Raw genomic sequence first — 18,468 nt, 5'->3', positions numbered from 1 at the left:
AGTAGTTTGAAATACTTTTAAAAGTAGCTTTAGTTAACCAAACTACATTTATTTTTATAGGGCAGCTTTACGGTAGTTTAACTTCTTGAGTGTGAGTAACTAGTAGCTTGCAAAGCTTTTAAAGTAGCTTCCCCAACACTGCTTATGGTGCTTAAGATGTGGCATACTGCTACAGAGTTACAGTTTGTATGCTAGTAGTTTCCAGTACCAAAAATGGCAGAATCACTTTTATTGACTGCATACCATCTGATTTTTTTCCTTTTTTTCCTCCTCCTGCTATTTATGTATGATCAGAGCTGTGATATCATCACCCGAGTGCGGGCATGTTTGTTGGATTAAGCTCCACCGCCCTCCACCCCCTTATGTGAGCGTACCCAGAGTGAATCTGGCAAAACACTCAACGCTTCAGATGAAAGAAGTTTTCCTTTTGTGTACATGTCAGTCAGTCAGTGAAGGACTGAGGGAACACTGTGTTCTGCCGCTGTGTGTATGTGTGTGTGGAGGTGGGGGTCGGTGGTGGAGGGGTCCTTGGATTGGAAGAGGCAGCAGGGGTGCACTGTAAGGACTACTAAACCACAGAGGCATTGTTGCTGTGCCAGCGGGGAGCCGGCCATTTATGCTGATAACTTTGTCAGGCTGGGTCGTAATGCCAAAGTGAAGCATTTATTGGTTAAAAAACTGCAAAACATCAATTTTCCATTTCATCTTAGTTTGACCTCAACTATCTTCCTAAACTTTTTAAATGTGCAAACCATGCTGCAAGAGCTACAATGACGTCTGAGTCCCTTAGAAACTATAACCATGAAGCCTTAGCGTCAAAGCCCTCTATTTTCCAACATCTGCCGTCTCAAATGGCCAGCTGGGAATAATGTGCCTGTGCTGGAGGTCACGAGCTTCAACATTAATCTAAACGGGTCACAGAGAGCCGAGGTCACTGTTATGCTTTATGCATGGAAGAATACACTCATGGAAACTCCAGGGTTTTAGTGCTATTGCTCATCTTCCACTGTAAGCTGCAAAATAAGGACAAATGACAGTAAATGGCACATTTACGAAACCTAACCTAGGTGCTTTAAACTAAATATTTTATGTATTTGAAAGCACCTACCAAAAACAGTGTATAAGCGACATATAACTAGATTTTTTTGGTATTTAACCTCTGTCACCTAAAAATATGGTCTAATATAGTTGTCTTCTCTAATTCTTAATACAAAACAGCTACTCCTCATCACAAGATGCTGTGCACAGCTGCAAAATCTCCTCTCATGCGTTAAAAGGTAAAGAAAAAAAACACAATCTTCTCCCGAATGTATCATAAGGATCAATAGTATTAAAAAGCATGAGCTGCCTATCATCCTTCTCCTCTGTGTCTGCCTCCCATCAAACGCTGACATCAATTTTTGATGGGCAACAATGTGAGAACGTTCCTCCTGAACCCACAAATCAGACTTTAACATCTGTATACAGAGAGTGATGGGGAGAGAAGACAATTCAATCAGCTGCAGCCCCTGGATTCATGCACAAGTTGATTTATTTGTTATCAGATTTGTTTATGTCGGTTATGCCCTTGCACACAGAAGAGTCGAGAGCAAGTCCTGACAAACTGTCCTTAAAACACTCCCTAGTAAAAAAATAACCATAAAGTGAGACTTGACCTGGACTATTAGCAGTTAATACCTAACAATTGTGAGTGCCCTGCCCTGTCTGTGTGAAGGTTCTCTGTATGGCAGTCCCATACTTTCTCCTGTAGACTGCACTAAGTTTGGCTGGTGACCTCTGTGGAGGAAACAGGCTGTTACCAGTTAATGACGATGTGTGCATAACAGCCAAGCCAGGACACGCTGCTTTAAGTGCCTGGACAGTTGGTTTGTAGTCCCAGGTTGCTGAGTATGAAGGGAATGATGGACCAGGGCGATGTGTTAAGCAGTAAAAGTCAGTTTTAACATGTCTAATGAGTGGTCTCTTGAGTGGTCCTAAACTCTGAATTATGTGTCATAAAATTGTCATTAAAAGTAGGTTCTAGAAGCTTTGGATAAAGAAGCTAAAAGTAACTTTTTGTGGAATCTAAGTATTTTTCAGCTCTGACTTCAGTGCTATAACACAAGAATTCAGTTTGTAACATCATCAGTAGAGTGAATGGGAACTTGATTTTGTGAACCGACAGAATGTTTGTTTTCTTTTTATTTATGTTATTTATGTACCCACATTCTCGGAACATTCCTGTCAGAACATCTTTCCCAATTTCCCAGATTGCCTATGGAGCATCTTCAGACTTAGTACCCTCTGACTGAACAGATTTGAGTTTTAGCATATTAGTTTTGGGATTTTTGAGAGAATTGTTTGTGTTTATTGCTATTTTTGGATTGTCTTCGACCATCTGGATAAAAAATATGAATTTGGAAAATGAACACAGTTCCTCTTTAAAATTGACATTGATGCATGTAATGCGTAAACTGGGAAGACTCACACTAACGTGAACATTTATTTGTCTTCATGCTGAATCAATCATGTCATTAACTTTTTACATTGTAAAGAGTAAAGTTTCATGCAATGTTGTTGTGCTCTAAACTTGGGTTTGGGGGCTATGTGGAGGTGTACAGTTGTGCTTCTGCCACTAGGTGGGGCTGCACATTAATGTCCCTGCTGAGAGGCTGACAGTGATAGCTGGAGCTGCACACTGACTGAGGTTTTTGAGGTAAACACCAGAAAAACAAGCTGCAAGACTGAAAGTAACCGTGACTATTTGATGGAAATACAACAGCAAAAAAAATCAGTACTTTTGTACGCCAGAGCGTTGCACTCTTTATATTGTTATGAAGATTTAAATTCCAAAACTTGAGATTTAGTAACTTTACACAAACACAAAAACTACTTGGAACAGGTGGTGAGCTTTGTGCGGGCAAAATGCTTCAGAAGCCGCTCTTCTGATCTTAAGAAAAGTACATTTTGTTGTGACTTCCAGCTTCATTGCCTGGTGTCTCTGCTGACAGCACTGATGCAAGATTTATATGGCTGATTTACACTCCCAACAGATGCACGTCTGCACTCCGCTGAAAAGAAGCTTTTGGGGTTTGTATCTACAGTGTGAGTGTAAAGGAAATAAAGCAGGAACAAAACAGTCACTACAAAACCCACTGTCACCATTGACCAGCAAATCAAAGGCATTTCTGCGCTGGGGTTAAAGTGTATCATCTTATGCCAGCGCATTGGGTTAATTGGGACCAAACCAGATACATTTGTAGCAAAAAATGCCTCGATTAGGGGGCCCTAAGATGTGAGATCATGTGAACAGACCACCTGTGGGGCTTTCATTGCTATTTCAATATCATTCATGTCAAGGCCCCTGCACTCGCTGACACAGCTTGAGCCGAGGGAGAAGATGTTTCAATTGAGCCTCTGCGAAAAAACCAAACACAAGACGCAGGGGCTCTGGCAGGTTTCAGCTCTGACAAACCCCCAGAAAAGCGAGGGGTTCCAAAATGCTCTTTCAATTGTAGGACGTCCATCAAAGCATCCAAATGGGGACGTTTAGGGGGAACCTTGGCACATCAGACAGACACTCCTAATACACACCACCTTTATTCTAGGCCGTTAAAAAAGAAAGATCAAAGTTTCTGCAGATGAAAAGGGTCTGTTCCCTGCATTTATACCCCCATTCACCCACTCCCTCTTTTACTAAATTAAGAAAGCGGGCTTCGGCAGGCATGTGAAGAGGACTTCAACAATTATGGAGATGCTCCAACTCAACCCCTACCTCTAATTACTGGTCTCTGATGGTTAAAAAGGGCTTCCTTTTAGCCGGGGCTCTCAAAAAGCTGCTGCCATCCTCAACACGGTGACCACAAGGAACCACAAAATATGCCTTGAAAACAGAACAGCCTCCCTGTTTTCTTTTTTTTCTTTTCTTTTTTTGCATGGGAAAACACTGCAACAGATGAGATTTATCAAATGTTTTATTGTCAAAATAAAGGTCATATTTGCTTTTTTTTCTCACAAAAAGAGACATCTACACTTTATACAAATTTACAATAGCTTATAAACTTTTCTTTTATACACAAATGTACACGTTTTTACAGAACTTTTATATAAATACATTTGAAATTACAAAAACCCGTAAAATACTTGGGCACTATTAAGGCTTAATTTAAACCATCTTTGATGTGATTGAATTATACAATGTTGTCTGGCACTATGTAGATAAAATGGCAATAAAAAACGCCCCAAAATGCTCTTGGTATGAAGCTAAAACTGTCTCTCTGCCTACAACAAGTAATGCCCAGTTTGTGTAAAAAGCAGTCTGCACCTCTAATACATACAAACAGGTAGGAATTAACCTGTGAATACCAGGTACATTGTTTCCCCACAGAGGTGTGTGGATGTTTAAGGGGGGTGCACCTCAGCAGCAGTTCATTACTATGCAAATTGCTTAAGACAGGGAGTGATGGGTTATCTCCCAAACAATTAGCAGTCCTCATAAGCTGCTTTCCCCCCTTCTTTATTCAAACCTGGGACAATGGCATCTGCTTGGGGCATGACACGGAGCTGGCCGTGCCTGACCTCCACGTTAGTCCGGTGCTCACGTCGCTGTACATGGAGCCGCTGGTGCCTTTACTCCCCCAGCAGCACCTGGTGCAAAAAGTCCTCCAGGAGTCCAAAGTTTTCCCAGACCAGATCCAAACTCCGGACGTGATGCCCACCAAAAGGCACATAAAGTACTTTAACATAAAAACTGCATAGTCCGGACTCCTGCGGTCCCTCTCTAATAAACAGTTGGAGCAGTTGTGCGTGATCTCCCAGCTCTGTCTGTTGTGCTGCTCATAAAAGTAACACGCTACAATGATAGTGGCTGGCACCGTGTAGAGCACCGTAAAGATGCCTATTCTTATCATGAGTTTCTCCAGTTTGTCAGTTTTGGTGCCACCTTGTTTGATGACGCTGCGGATCCGGAATAGTGACACAAATCCAGCCAGGAGGAACATAGTGCCTATAAATAAATAAATCACCAAAGGGGCGAGGACGAAGCCACGCAAGTTGTCCAAGTTCTGGTTTCCCACGTAGCAGATGCCAGCCACAGAGTCCCCGTCCACGGAGCTCAGCGCCAGCACCGCGATAGACTTCATGCTGGGGATGAGCCAAGCGGCCAGGTGGAAGTACTGGGAGTAACTGGCGATCGCCTCGTTGCCCCACTTCATCCCAGCCGCGAGGAACCAAGTCAGAGACAGGATGACCCACCAGATTGAGCTGGCCATGCCGAAAAAGTAAATAAGCAAGAAAACCACGGTGCACAGCGCGGGGCCGGTGGTTTCATAGTGGATGTGTTCCAGGTCGAACTCCCGGTTGCACGCCACTTTCTCGTGTCCGGCGATCAGTCTGACAATGTACCCCACTGACACGAACATGTAACAAGCTGAGAGGAAGATGATGGGTCTCTCTGGATACTTGAAACGCTCCATGTCGATGAGAAAAGTGGCGACCGTGGCAAAAGTTGACACGAAGCACAACACGGACCAAAGTCCTATCCAAAACGCGGTGAACGCTCTCTCGTCGTGCGTAAAATACGGATTGTGGCACGGCATGGCGCAGTTTTGGATCTGGCCCGTTTTGACCCGGTTGTAGAGCGGGTGGCGATCCGTGTTCACCGGCACCATGGGCTCCAAACACTTGCACCCCGGCTCACATGGCGCGGCAGGCGGCTTGTATTTCCCAGGCGCGCCGGGTCGGCTCGGCTTATTTTTAGGCGGATTGTAACCCTTGCCGGGGTGGTTTGTGGGTTTGGAGAGGACAGGGGACACGGTGGTGGAGTCCGTTCTGTTGTAGTCCATGCACAGAGTGTCCGGGTTGCCTTGCACCGGCAGCAGGTCACACTTCATCCTGTCCGGCCAGGGGAAGCCGTACTGCCTCATGAGAGGCGCACAGCCGGCCCGGGCTCTCTCACACACGCTCCGGCACGGCGGGAGAGGTTTTTTATAGTCCTCCAAGCAGATCGGGGTGTACATGCTGCACAGAAAGAACTTGAGGTCCGGTGAACACTGGATCTCAACCAGAGGCCAAAACTGGTGCACCTCCAGTCCAGCCTCGTCCTGTGTGTCGTGGTTAAACTGGTTAGGCATGTAGGTGTAGTTGTAGCCGATCCCTTTACACAGAGGCACCGCGATCTCCTGGCAGGTGATCTCCTTGGCTGTGGTGCAGCTGGATCGGGGCAGGAGAGCGAGTGAGAGGAGCAGGTAAATCCCAAACAGGTCCATCCCTCCGGCGCGTCGTGTCCCCCCTCTTCAGCTCTGGTAGCGATAAATCCTCTCAGCCGTGTGCTTTCGCCTCTGCTCCGGTTAGATGTTGCGCAGCGAGCCCATCTCGCTTCTCTCGGGATCTTGCACGGAGTTGCAAGCAATGTGCAAGCCGTGTTTACTTTCAGCTGAGGAGGAGGAGGAGAGAAAACAGCCTTCAGGGCGGCGGGCAGCAGTCAAGATGGCTGAGAGGAGAATCCAGCTTCTTCTGGAGAGCGCTTTCAGTATCCGCACACAGTCTGATGTATAAAAAAAACAACAAAAGCTGCTGTCCGATCGCTACAAACGGAAAAATGTGGGCCTTCTTTCTTTCTTCACAACACAGCGACTACATTCAGTCGGCTCGTCCCACCTTAGACCTGGTTCCCATACAAATCAACGGCTTGGAGACGAAGCGGTGCCAATATATACCAAAACCGGGAAGACCACACCTCCAGAGCGTATCCTCCAATCACTGATCGAAGGGGGCAGTGCTTTATAGAAGTCAATCAAGTTTTTTACCTAACGATGTTTTGTTATATGGCTCATGATCACACTAGTTTCGCCAGTGTCTGTGGCACCGGGATACAGGATGCTCGTGTGGATGATGCGTAACGACGGAGCCTCATTTTACCTCCATCCCATCATGACCACATGTCAAATAACCACATATTGAAACAAAATGAGTACTCTTTCTTTTAAAACATACTCAGTTTTCATAAAAGTGCACATTATAGGCAACGCGTTGATGAAATATGTCCAACCCAGAGCCATGTCTGGTCTAAAATAAACTATAATAACCCTGTAATAAATTCCTCTAAGCCTACTTCAAACTATCATTTTAAACTCATAATAACAATAATATAAAGTAATTATAAAGACACACAGCAGGCGCGCGCTCAGTTGGAGTAAAAGACCTACTATTTTCAAAATCTTCCTCAGCGACTGAACTTTCTGTTCACCTCCTCGTAACTTCCTTTAACACTCAATCTTTGATAGTGCCACAACAATGGTAACACCAGGCAGATGCATCTAGCTCCAGATGATTGTTTCTCTGTGAGTGTGAGTGTGTGTGTGTGTGTGTGAGACACAGAGAGGGAACAGTTTGGTAAATTGGCTAATTTGCGCATGATAAGACTACCCAGGGAGCTGTCTGTCCTTGTGAAAAGCTGTTTTATTTTTTAAATGAGGTGCTAATGTTTCGTTTAACGCTTGCATAGAGCTCTGCGGGAGGCGTAATTGCGCGAGGCAAAGACCAAGCAGCACAGCACACTGAGACAGTGGCACAGAGCTCATATCAGTGTTAACATGCTTACAGTGGGTGTCTGGGGATCTTGAGAGTTAGTTGACAGTATCTTATTGTAGTAGGCCTATTTTCATTGTCTGTTACTCTCCTATAGCCACTGTGAGCTGTATAGTGTGTCTTTATTAACCCTATGGCGTCCTTAGATGCTCATGCTGTATGACTGTGCATTCACTTACAGTGATGGAAAGGAAGCAAGTACATTTACTCAAGTACTTTTTACTCCATTATATGTATCTAACAGCTATACTTACTTTAAAGATTAAATTTCACATACAAAATGATGCATTGCTCAAACTACCCAAAATTTTAGTTCACCTCTACCAGCAAAAACAAATAAATGAATAAATAAATATTTATTGGATATTTAAAAGCAGAGCAGTGTGCACGATTTAGGAGGATTTAGTGGCATCTAGAAGTGAAGACTGCAGGTTACAACAAGCTGATACTTTTCCCAGTTAGAATTTCTTTAGTGTATATAATATATTTATTTATTTATTTTTTTACTGGAAGCCAAATTGTCCACTAAGGTCTCTTCCTCTCCAAAAACAAATGTACCAGGTTAATGAAACTGGTAAAAAAACACTGAATAATGCACTTTGACGTGTAACAAATCTGTTTTTATGATGTGGAAACTCAAATGGCCCTATGTAGAGCCAGTGTTTATCCATCTGGGCTACTGTAGAAACATGGCGACGCAACATGACGGTGGCTCATTCTGAGGTTAAGAAAATGCAAAAACAGTCCTTAATTTAGAGGTGATTATTCACAGAGGAAAACATACTTATACTGTATATTATATTCAGTTTTAGCCAACATATCCCCCTAAATCATACACAGTAATCCTTTAAGTACAAGTACATTATTTTTGTAGTGTGGCATTGCTACTTTTAAGTAAAGGATCTGAATACTTCATCTGCCACTGAGTATGTATCTAATGTACCTCTAATTTGTTACACAAACACTTAAGTATTTCATACACGATGTTATTTGTCTGTGACATCAAAACATTTTTTTTACAGCCCTAAACCAGTCAAATGCTATATAAAGGCTATATGATTAATAATTTATTGTTGTAAGGGTCATTATTATCATTATGTTGTTAATTTTCTCAAACATCGGCAACATTATAGCACAAAACAAACTTTTATGTGGGAGTCTGCGGGTAAAACAGAAAACACAAAAGAAAAATCAAAAGTGAACGCAAACACATCAGTACTAGTATTATTATTATTATTATTATTATTATTATTATTATTATTATTATTATTATTATCAAAGTTTTTTCTAGGATGCAAAATCATGCAGCTTCTTCTAAAACAAGGCATGAGAGGCCAACCATGTTTATATTCATTTCACCAACAAGATGCATGTATTTTTGGATAGATATTATGTACTCTATTCTGCACACACCTGCACGCACACATACACACAGACAGCTTGTGTGCTTGGAGGCCAATGTGAGGTCTTAGAGTGCGAGCAGAGTGTTAAATAAAAAAAGCATCTTCCTCCCAGCTTCCCATACAAACATAATGCAACGCTGTGTGTGCAGAAGCCAGGGTGTGCTGGTGCTGGAGTTTAACTTTAGTGATATTGTGTTTGGAGTGGAGCCAGGTCTTTATCATGTGAGGCAGTCTTTTTTTTTTTTAATAGCCTCCACCCACGGAACGAATGAAATAACCCACAGTGAGAAAGAGAATCAGGAGAACACAGATTGATTAAGTGACTCGCCAGTGTGAGATAACAAGGAAGGAGCTGTGTTAATGGCTGTTTGCTTTTGATTAGGAAAAAAGAGTTCGGTTGGCCACTGCCATGGAGTCGAGTGAGTGTATATGTTTGTGCGCGCCATGGATGGTGTGTGATTTTCTCAATAATAAACCCCGGTGTTTGGGATGAGTGAAAGAGGACACATGATAAAAAGGGAGTGAGGCTAAGGTGCTGGTCACAGTGTGGGAGAGTGATGGAGCGAGGGCAGACGAGGGCAAGAGAGGGCGTCGAGTCTGTTCTGTACTGAGATAATGATTTACTCTGAGGAAATCCACTCATCTCCTGTTTGCAACGCAGAGCTGCACGCTGTGAGAATATATCTCCCTGGACCAAAGCTTCACACAAACCCTCTGTGACCAATGAATAAAACCCAGAATCACATCCAGATCCGAAGTTAATGTGCTCAATTTAAAGCCCCATTCTGTCCGTCAGAATCAAGTGCTCCCACTGAAGAAAAGGAAGCCCATCAAGTGTGACTGCTTGCCAGATCCTGGACTTACCTCAGAGATGGTGAGACAGAGATATGCTAATGCAACTTTATCTTGTAAAGGAAAGCTTCGAGGAGATTTAGCCAATCTGCTGGACACAATTCCAAGAGCCTCGGTGGCATTTAGCGGGCTCGCGCTAACCCGGGGCTGCTTGTTAAGACTTCATTAGCTGTGTTTGCTCAGGCCTCTTCTCTCCAAAGAGGTGGAGGAGGGCTCCCCAGGCTCCAGCCTCAGCCCCACTATAGACACTCCATATGGGGCTTGTTTGCTCATGGCTGGCCTGGTAATCACTTTCAGGTGGAGCTGGAGTAGACGGAGCAAGGCTGAGGGGATTTTGGAAAGAGCCGGAGAGCTGGAAACCTTCCCCTCCAAGCCCCAGCCCCCACCGGCAACCCTCCTTTTCTACCAGTGTGCTCCTGAGGTGACAGAGCGTGGAGCGTGTACCCTGTGAATTAGCTCACCTAGGGCCCATTACCTTAACAAACACAGCCAGCCCTCCAATCAGCCTACTGCTGGGAGGACAGGCAGCCCCTGTAAATCCTTCCTTACAGCCACTGTCCCTCTCTGTGAGACCAGGGAGGACTTGTGATTGTGTGTGTGTGTGTGTGTGTGTGTGTGTTTGCATTCAGAGTAAGTGCTATGAACTAACTGAAATAATTAAGTGTTGTCTTGAAGCAACACAGGGCAACTTTAATGACAGCAAGATGTAACTGCTTGAGAAAACCTTACCCCCCAGGACTTGGTATCATCAACCTGCACACATTGTACTCATGTGTGAGATGCTTCGTACCAAAGGAGACAAAAGGAAATACTGCAGTTGATTTTCAACTCTGTCTCACTCAAAACTTGTCGAATACGAATACGAATATGGCCTTGTTAGTGGCCTTCGGCATCAGATACCAACGCACAGAGGCATCCCTTTCGCAACAGTATAAGATACAATAGGCAGCAGCATCTTTTGTTACTCTTAGCAACTGGTGTTGTATAAAGAGCAAGAAAGTCTGCATGGGGGGATGGGTCAGACAAGTAACATGTGACAGTATCTATGACATACTGTTTATCCTAAGCCTATAAAACAATGATAATCAACTTGTGGCCATGTGCTGATTGCCCCCTCAACCATTTCCACTTGACGATGAAGATACATTGGTTTGTACTGGGATTTCTTTTGGCACATTTTACATAAATACGGTGCATAAAACAGCATCAAAATAAAGCTGGTTTATCAAAGAAAGTGCCAGGAGAGGATCCCCCCGCAGAAGTCTGGTCTATGCTCCGAATATCCTCAATTCCTACAAATGCTCCTGCGTATACTTGACTTGTACTGGGTTGCTGTGTCTTGCAAAAGTGGCCCCTGGGAAAAACAAGTTGACTATCACTGCTATAAAATTTGCCTTTTTAGAAAGTGCTACCCAAACTTCCACTCACCAGGAAACTCAGGATGGAAGGATGGATACCTCCAAACCAGAGTGAATCAGAACTATTTGCTTACTTATTTAGAGCTAATAGCAAACAAGGAAATATAGAAAAATATACATTTTTTTGTAATTTGGGTGAATTAATCCTTTAGTGCTGATAAAAACACTGCGTTGTTAATGGAAATTCCATGAGCGGTACAGCTTTAATCCTGTGACAATATATTTAAACTGGCCATTATTATTTTCACATAAACAGTGAGAGTGAATATAAGTTGCCTAGCAGCAATGTGAACCTCTTACATAATGTCCCAAACATCTGTAGGATGGGTTACACCTAAAATCTGGAAGAAAAGCAGATCTACTTTTTTACTCACACACAACTAATTAAAAAACAACATTGCCTCCACGAGGAGAATCTGTACCATTCTCCTGCAGCCAAAGAACTGACTGTTGTTGGCTGCCGTCCCTGAGCTGACTAAGTGTGTGTGTGCGTGTTATCGTGTGATTGTTTGGAGTTTTCAGCCATCCGATGCCACAAGAATCTGGCCAGCCAGCAGAGGTCTGCTTTTGGCTGCGATGACGCCTGCTACTTGACACTCCCGTCAGATTATCTCCCCTCTTGTAAAACAGCGTGCGACTTGTTCTCTTCGTCCAGAAAGGTAAGCGAGCCCACAGAGATCTCTCCGACTCAGGAAACACACACACATACACACACACTAGCCCATATAATAGCGGGAGCTGATTTTTTTAACCCCTACGTGTAACTGGAGAGGAGGCCTGCATGCCTGGAACGACACATGGACGGCACTTAAGCAGGTAGACTCGCCATCTGGTTCCAACACATGGGGTGGAACACTTGTCGAAGGATCCTGAACGTGGTAATTTCATTTTCATGCTCTGCTGCCTGTCATTATTGTAGCACACAGTGGTGGGACATTGTGGAGGGGTCGGCCAAGTTGCTCCAGCGCTGGTTCTCACCGGACTGCAGAGAGGTCACAAGGTGTCTGTATTCATATCTACAGGGAGGGAAGAGGAAGCGAGAGCTGCTAATTAACTCCTCTCATTACTATTCATGCAGTCTTTGAATACATCCTCTACCTGTGCTCCTCCCCTAACCTCATGTCTCTCCATGTCAACTGCTATCAGCTATATTCCCTTGTTTAGATCTTGCATTGTCAGCGAGGACTCCTGGGACGTCTGTCCACTTCTATCACCTGGTACCACCATGTTTTAAACACTGTGATGGAAGAACTGGCATGCAGCAATTCCTGAACTCATTATCTGCAGTTTTCAGACGTGTGATATTTTGTTTTGCTCAGAGATTTTGTCCTAGTCTGGTGCAAGCATTGGTGCAATACTGAGTGGTGTCTCTATCACTCAGTATGTTTACATGATGTTAAAAAAGTCAACATATTTTGTCAGTCCGACTTTAAATACATTTAAACATGTTAGTCCAACTAAAATTGTACTAATTAAAATTTCTCAAAGTCAGATTAACATACCAAGATAATGCGGATGGGAACTGAGCTACTCTTTCATGTACTGTATGTGCCTTAACAGACTTGGATTGACTGAGGTGTTGTGCACATGCTCATAGTCACTGCACCAGGCTTTGACCCAGAAGTTGACCTGCATAAATAAGTAGGAGAAAACCAGGAAAAACAAAAGAAAAAGAAGAATGGAAGAAAAAAAACAAGACAAAGGTAAAAAGTAAAGGGTAGAGTACTTATGAAATTACAGCACCATGTGATAAATAGCAATTGCCATCATTTTTATTGTAAGTCAGTTCTTCTTAAAACGTGTATTTCCGAAGCAGCAATCTGAATCACCCGCAAGAGGCCATACTCCACCCAACACATTGTTGGCAGGGCCCCCTCCCTCTACAGGCCCCTCCACCCCATGGGCCCCTGTGCAACCTCACTGCCTGCACAGTCTATACTTACAGCCCTGGACATGAAATTCCTAGATTGAGTTTGTCCACATGTCAAAGAATTGTACATAGATGTTGAAACTTCCCTTTATCTGAGCACTCTATGGTTCATTTGTTCATCCACCTTAAAAACTGTTAAAATAATCTCAACACAAGTGACATTTAATTCTAGAGCTTTCAGTCATATCACAGTCTTTATCAGATATGTTTCTATAATGAGCTCAACTTTAAGCCAACATGGACAACAAATAATTGCTAAAACATGAAAATGAACAATTTTTATAAAATTCAGTGACAACTGGGCAATCTCCATCTGTGAAATTATGTCAAGTTTCTGTTCATATGTTTTGGCCACTTCCTGTTTTAATTTGAAATGTATTCTCATTGTGTTTAGTGCTACTTTTACTTCCTGAGTTTTCCCTCCTTTTCTAATGACCTCATGTGTTTCACCTGTGTTGTAACACCCACCTGTGTGTAGTTCATAATCAGCCCTTGTGTATATAAAACCCAATTTTTTTGCCATTGTGGCCACAGTGTATTCAAGCTCTCCAGCCTTTTCCTCATGTTTGCTTACCAAGTTTTTGACTCTGCTTGGATTTATGGACTTTGTTACTTGTGTGATTTCCCTGAATGGGATTTTCTGTCTTTGCTGAGTGCCTACACATGTATGACCCCTGATCATTTCAGTAGAGATTTGGATTTGATAAACAGTTCTGGGATTTTGGTGCTTTTCTCTGCATCTGAATCCCAGTTTTGTACCAAATTATTACACAGTGAAAAGTTAGGTGTGTTTTCAATGTTCAACATACAACACGTTTACCACTTGCTAACTTGTTTGGCCTGTGATATAAAAGGTCAACATAAGGTCCAACAGCAACTAGCTGAATTGGGGCATATTGACACCTACCGTGGGGGGATTGCACATACTTAAATACATACCAATAATAAATCAGTTCTCCTCCGGTGTTTGCACACTGGGACAAGGACAATAGTGTAATTAAATGGCCTATGACTGTAGCTCAACTTAAGGGGAAAATGTACTATTTGAGTCAAAAGGGGCTATTATTGAAATAAAGGGATTGTTATGCATGTCATCCATAATGTAGCTGAAACGAAAAAGAGGTCAGTTTGTAGTGAACTGTGTAGGATCCCTTTGTGTCCACCAAAACCTCCATAAATCTTGTCTGAGTCAAGTTAGTGCATATGTATGTAGAAACAAAAACACAACATACCAGTGCATTGGTAAGAGACATATAATGCCCCAAATGACTGGTTACAGGGAAATTAGGGAAGTTTTCAACCTGGGTCGTCTACTTATAATTGTGGTTCATCTTTTTTAAGTTTTGCTATTAGTTCTGTAGCACGCCCATATGCTAAATCAACAGCTTCACTTAGCCTAACACATAAACCATCCAACATGTGCAAATGAACAGGCTGTAAGTCTGGTTTACCAGCAGGTTCCCCTGGAGGTAGATCCCTATACAGTTAGCTAAGATAACTAAACATGAGATGCGGACACCAGGTACTTGTTTCACAAGACACCATAGTGCAGGCTTCTGTAGATGACGTGCAAGCAACGAATGTGTAAAGAGGTGTTTATGCTCAATGGCTTTTTTTGTTGCAGTATACTCCAAAATGCCAGGTGGCATACAAACAAAATATTCTGTGGATGAGCAAGAATGCAATGTGTTAATGCAAAACTGCTCACTTAACGCAAACAGGAGGCTGCCTGGCCATAGTGGTAAACACAGTTTGAGTACTGCAATTATAAGTGTTTCTTACTGCAAAGTCAAAGTTCTATCATATCGCTATGTTTCACTCCAAGTCACCTCTCTTTCCATGGCACCATTTTTTAAAAAAAATTACCATGATGTCTCATGCTCTTCCACACCCAACAACAAAAAAGCCTACTCTTTACCATGTGTGGTTGCAATTTCTTTCAAAGAATTTGACTGTCCCCTATATACTAGATAAAGAGTTGTAATTAGAAATCGTTAGTAATGTCTGTTCAGACAAACCCTCTCATGCAGTCTTCGAAGGCGTCTCTGTTGAACTAAAAAAGCGCAGCACACACAGTGACTTACTTAGTTACAAAAAACCAGAGGTGCACAACCAACTGCCAGACAACTGTCAGAGCCTTTGCGCTTGACATGAAAGGGGTGATTGTGTCAATTTCTGGTGTGCAAAGCTAACGCTGGGGATAGTATGGCGAGTAAAACTGGTCTTTGTAGTTAAATAAATTAAATTAAATACTTCACAAATTCAGATTAACGCTAGCTGAGTAATTGATGTACAGATGATTATTTTGTGGGTAAAGAAAATGTTTTTCTTGCATGTTTCAACAACGAACAAAGAATCTAAAAACAGCAAACATTCTTGATTAACAAAGGTCAGAGGACAGTGTTTAACAACAGCAAAACCATATTTGAATATTGGTTAACAAACTCTCACACAACTTGTGCAGTATAATTCAAGTTCCATATATCCAGTCGTATGCTTAATACTTTCTAAACATGCATTTTCGCCGAAACGTAACTATTGAAAACACTTCTGCATATACAGTCTCACGTACAGACAAGCAGTGTGCCTCAGCAACTCAATAATATGCACCAGCAGAGTTCAAACTCACTTGCCCATGCGCACTATTTGTATACTATGTATTTCATTCTCTGTAACATGTTAGCAACGTCACTATGAAGCAATCATGAACACGGATTGTTACAATAAAAGCAAAACTCAAACTAAAGTGGTCTAGAACCAAATCTAAGGCTACGGCACCCACAAAATGACCATTTGTATATCAATTACTCACCCCATGTTACCTTGAATTCTTGAAGAAAACTTTGTCACTGTATTATCTATGTGTCATTAATCCAGTAATATGCTCAATACATGTATGCATTTCCCCAAAAGTCCTTAATCGTCTATGATTTTCAAAAATGTTATATCTTTGTACAACACATAAACTTGGATGTCTCGCCTTTATAAAAGCAGCTTGAGAACACGACCCCAGAGATTTTAGAAATGTCTAAGGAATCGTGTACTGTATATCTTTCATGTTTTCCATTCTCACTTATCCTCTCTTTAGCACCATCTCTCTCCTTACCTCCCTCTGTCTCTGTGTGTGGCGTACTGCGAAACAGATGGCGAGGGCAAGGATGACCGCCAGACAGAAGGAGGGAGAGAGCGAGAGGCAGAAAACGACATAGTAGGGAAGTGGGAAACCATATCCAGAGGGTGAGAGACAGACGCAGAGAGGTAGCAGATGTGTAAAACACAAACGACCTTGTGGATTTGGCGACTCGTTCTTGGCGGACTCCGATCAAACCCTCGATCGCTCTCACTGTGCACATCAGAGGCTGAGCGACGCCCCTAGTGAGTTACCCCGGGTATCCTATGCTGCTCATTAGCAGACAGATTAAAACATGTTTACTTATGTAAACATGGGCATTATTTTCAGTATTAACCCAGCCTTCACACTGGGTTTACATAGACCCCTGTCTGACAGACTTGATTTGGGGAGCACCTCAAGGCATGCAGAGTATTATCTGAACCTCTTAAACAAACATCTGTAACAAGCTGAGTGCATTAGGACACTCCCGGGCGGGTGGTGTTTGTGTAAATGTGTGTGTGAGACAGTGGGACACTGATGACTTTGTTGCACGCTTCCTGCCCCTCCACATCTCTCTATAGACTAAAATGCCTCCGTATCACTTCAGGCTTTACCCACGCCTTCATATAAACACCAACAGCCATGATGTTTCCAGCTAAATAATTAATATGAATTGATAATGAGCATCATAATTACCAACATATGATACTCATACAGTGTCACAGACACAAGATCATGCATTGCCTTACACTGTGATGTCATATGTGCAGTGCTGAACCGAGCATATTCGGTGCTGTAGACAAGCTTCCCTTTGCTCCCTTCCCAGATTTTTAAAATGTATTTATTTTACTAAGTATTTTAACTATTCAGTATTTATGACAAGCAAAAATATAAACTAATGAAAAATCAGTGCAAATAAATAACTTATTGCTAACAACCAAAACAAAGAATTCAACACGAAACAGTATGATCAAATTTCATATTCTTTTTGTGTTTTTTGGTACTGGTTTTTTGACTTTTAATTTTCTCTAAATAATGCTCCACAAATACATTCCACTTCACCATACTCATCAATGCTCTACATATCCTCATACAATGGTTTGGATCATATCCCATGCATTAGTGGCCCATGAATGATGTTATGGAGGTTAGGTGTAGTCAAGTAAAATTACTGTGGTTAAGTTAAGAGAAAGAAACACAAAGTGAGGACCTACCCTAAAATGACTCAAAGGTTGCCGAAAGTTAACATGGTTCTAAACACCCGTCTCACGAGGAAAGTCCTGTGTTTTGTGATTCATCCATTGTCCCAACCTGCCATTTAATAAGACTGCTCTGGACTGCATCGGCACAAATTACTGGCTCATCATTATGTGGGATATGTATGAATGGAAGGAAATTGGTGCATTACTTTAGTAGGAAAACAAAAAAAACAGTGCATGATAACGGCCTGCAGTGCATGTTTTGACTGAAACAATCACTCACGGTCCTCTAACCTGAAGACTGGCTGTTTGACACCTGGTTCCTCAGTGAACATGTCCCGGTATCCTTGGACAAGATACTGAACCCCAAATTGCTCCTGATGGCTGTCCCTTAAGTGTGTGAGCCCATGTGAATGTATATAAACTTTTGGCCACTTTTGAATGGGTGAATGTGACTCATAGTATGAAAGCACTTTGAATTGTAAAAATTTTCTAGTGAAGCACTACACAAGTGCAAGTCCATTTACCATTTGCCATCATCAACACAATCTCCCAACTTGTCGAATGTTGCAGCCCGGTCAGTGCTGTTCACGTAAACATATGACAAGCTAAGTGCCCTCCTGTGCCTGTTGATGATGTTCTGAGACACCGTGTCAGTTTCCGCCTCTTAAATGCATTGTGTCTTTTCAAAATAAACTTCTGTTTTCACAAGACGTTTCTGCTTATTTAAATGCATACAGTCTTTCTCAAGGTAATATTGCAACACCTGAAAAAAACTTTCTGCTTATTTCCTTGTGAAACCAAAGTACATGTTTAGGTTAAAAAAAAAGAAATAAAAAACAATATAAAAAAAACCCACCATCATGGTTTGGTTCAACATTCATACAGGAAGCGAACAGCGGACTCCTTGGGAAAAGTCCGGTGTTTACTTACGCCATTTTGCCACTGAAGAAAGAGTCAGACCACAAATGGTAAATTGGGTAATGTT

General features: G+C 42.4%; 1 protein-coding gene across 1 annotated transcript; it reads right to left on the bottom strand.

Annotated features, from left to right (window-relative positions):
- Positions 1-3,976: 3,976 nt before the first annotated feature.
- fzd8a (frizzled class receptor 8a) lies at positions 3,977-6,642 on the bottom strand. The gene has a single exon (XM_042510312.1). It carries the CDS (start codon positions 6,243-6,245, stop codon positions 4,500-4,502), a length of 1,746 nt encoding a protein of 581 aa, XP_042366246.1. The 5' UTR covers positions 6,246-6,642; the 3' UTR covers positions 3,977-4,499.
- Between the last annotated feature and the right edge of the window lie 11,826 nt (positions 6,643-18,468).

The sequence above is a fragment of the Plectropomus leopardus genome, chromosome 21 (assembly GCF_008729295.1).
Source record: "Plectropomus leopardus isolate mb chromosome 21, YSFRI_Pleo_2.0, whole genome shotgun sequence".
Lineage (NCBI taxonomy): Eukaryota > Metazoa > Chordata > Actinopteri > Perciformes > Serranidae > Plectropomus > Plectropomus leopardus.
The sequence above is the reverse complement of the archived record's forward strand: the minus strand, read 5'-3'. Positions and strand labels throughout refer to the sequence as shown.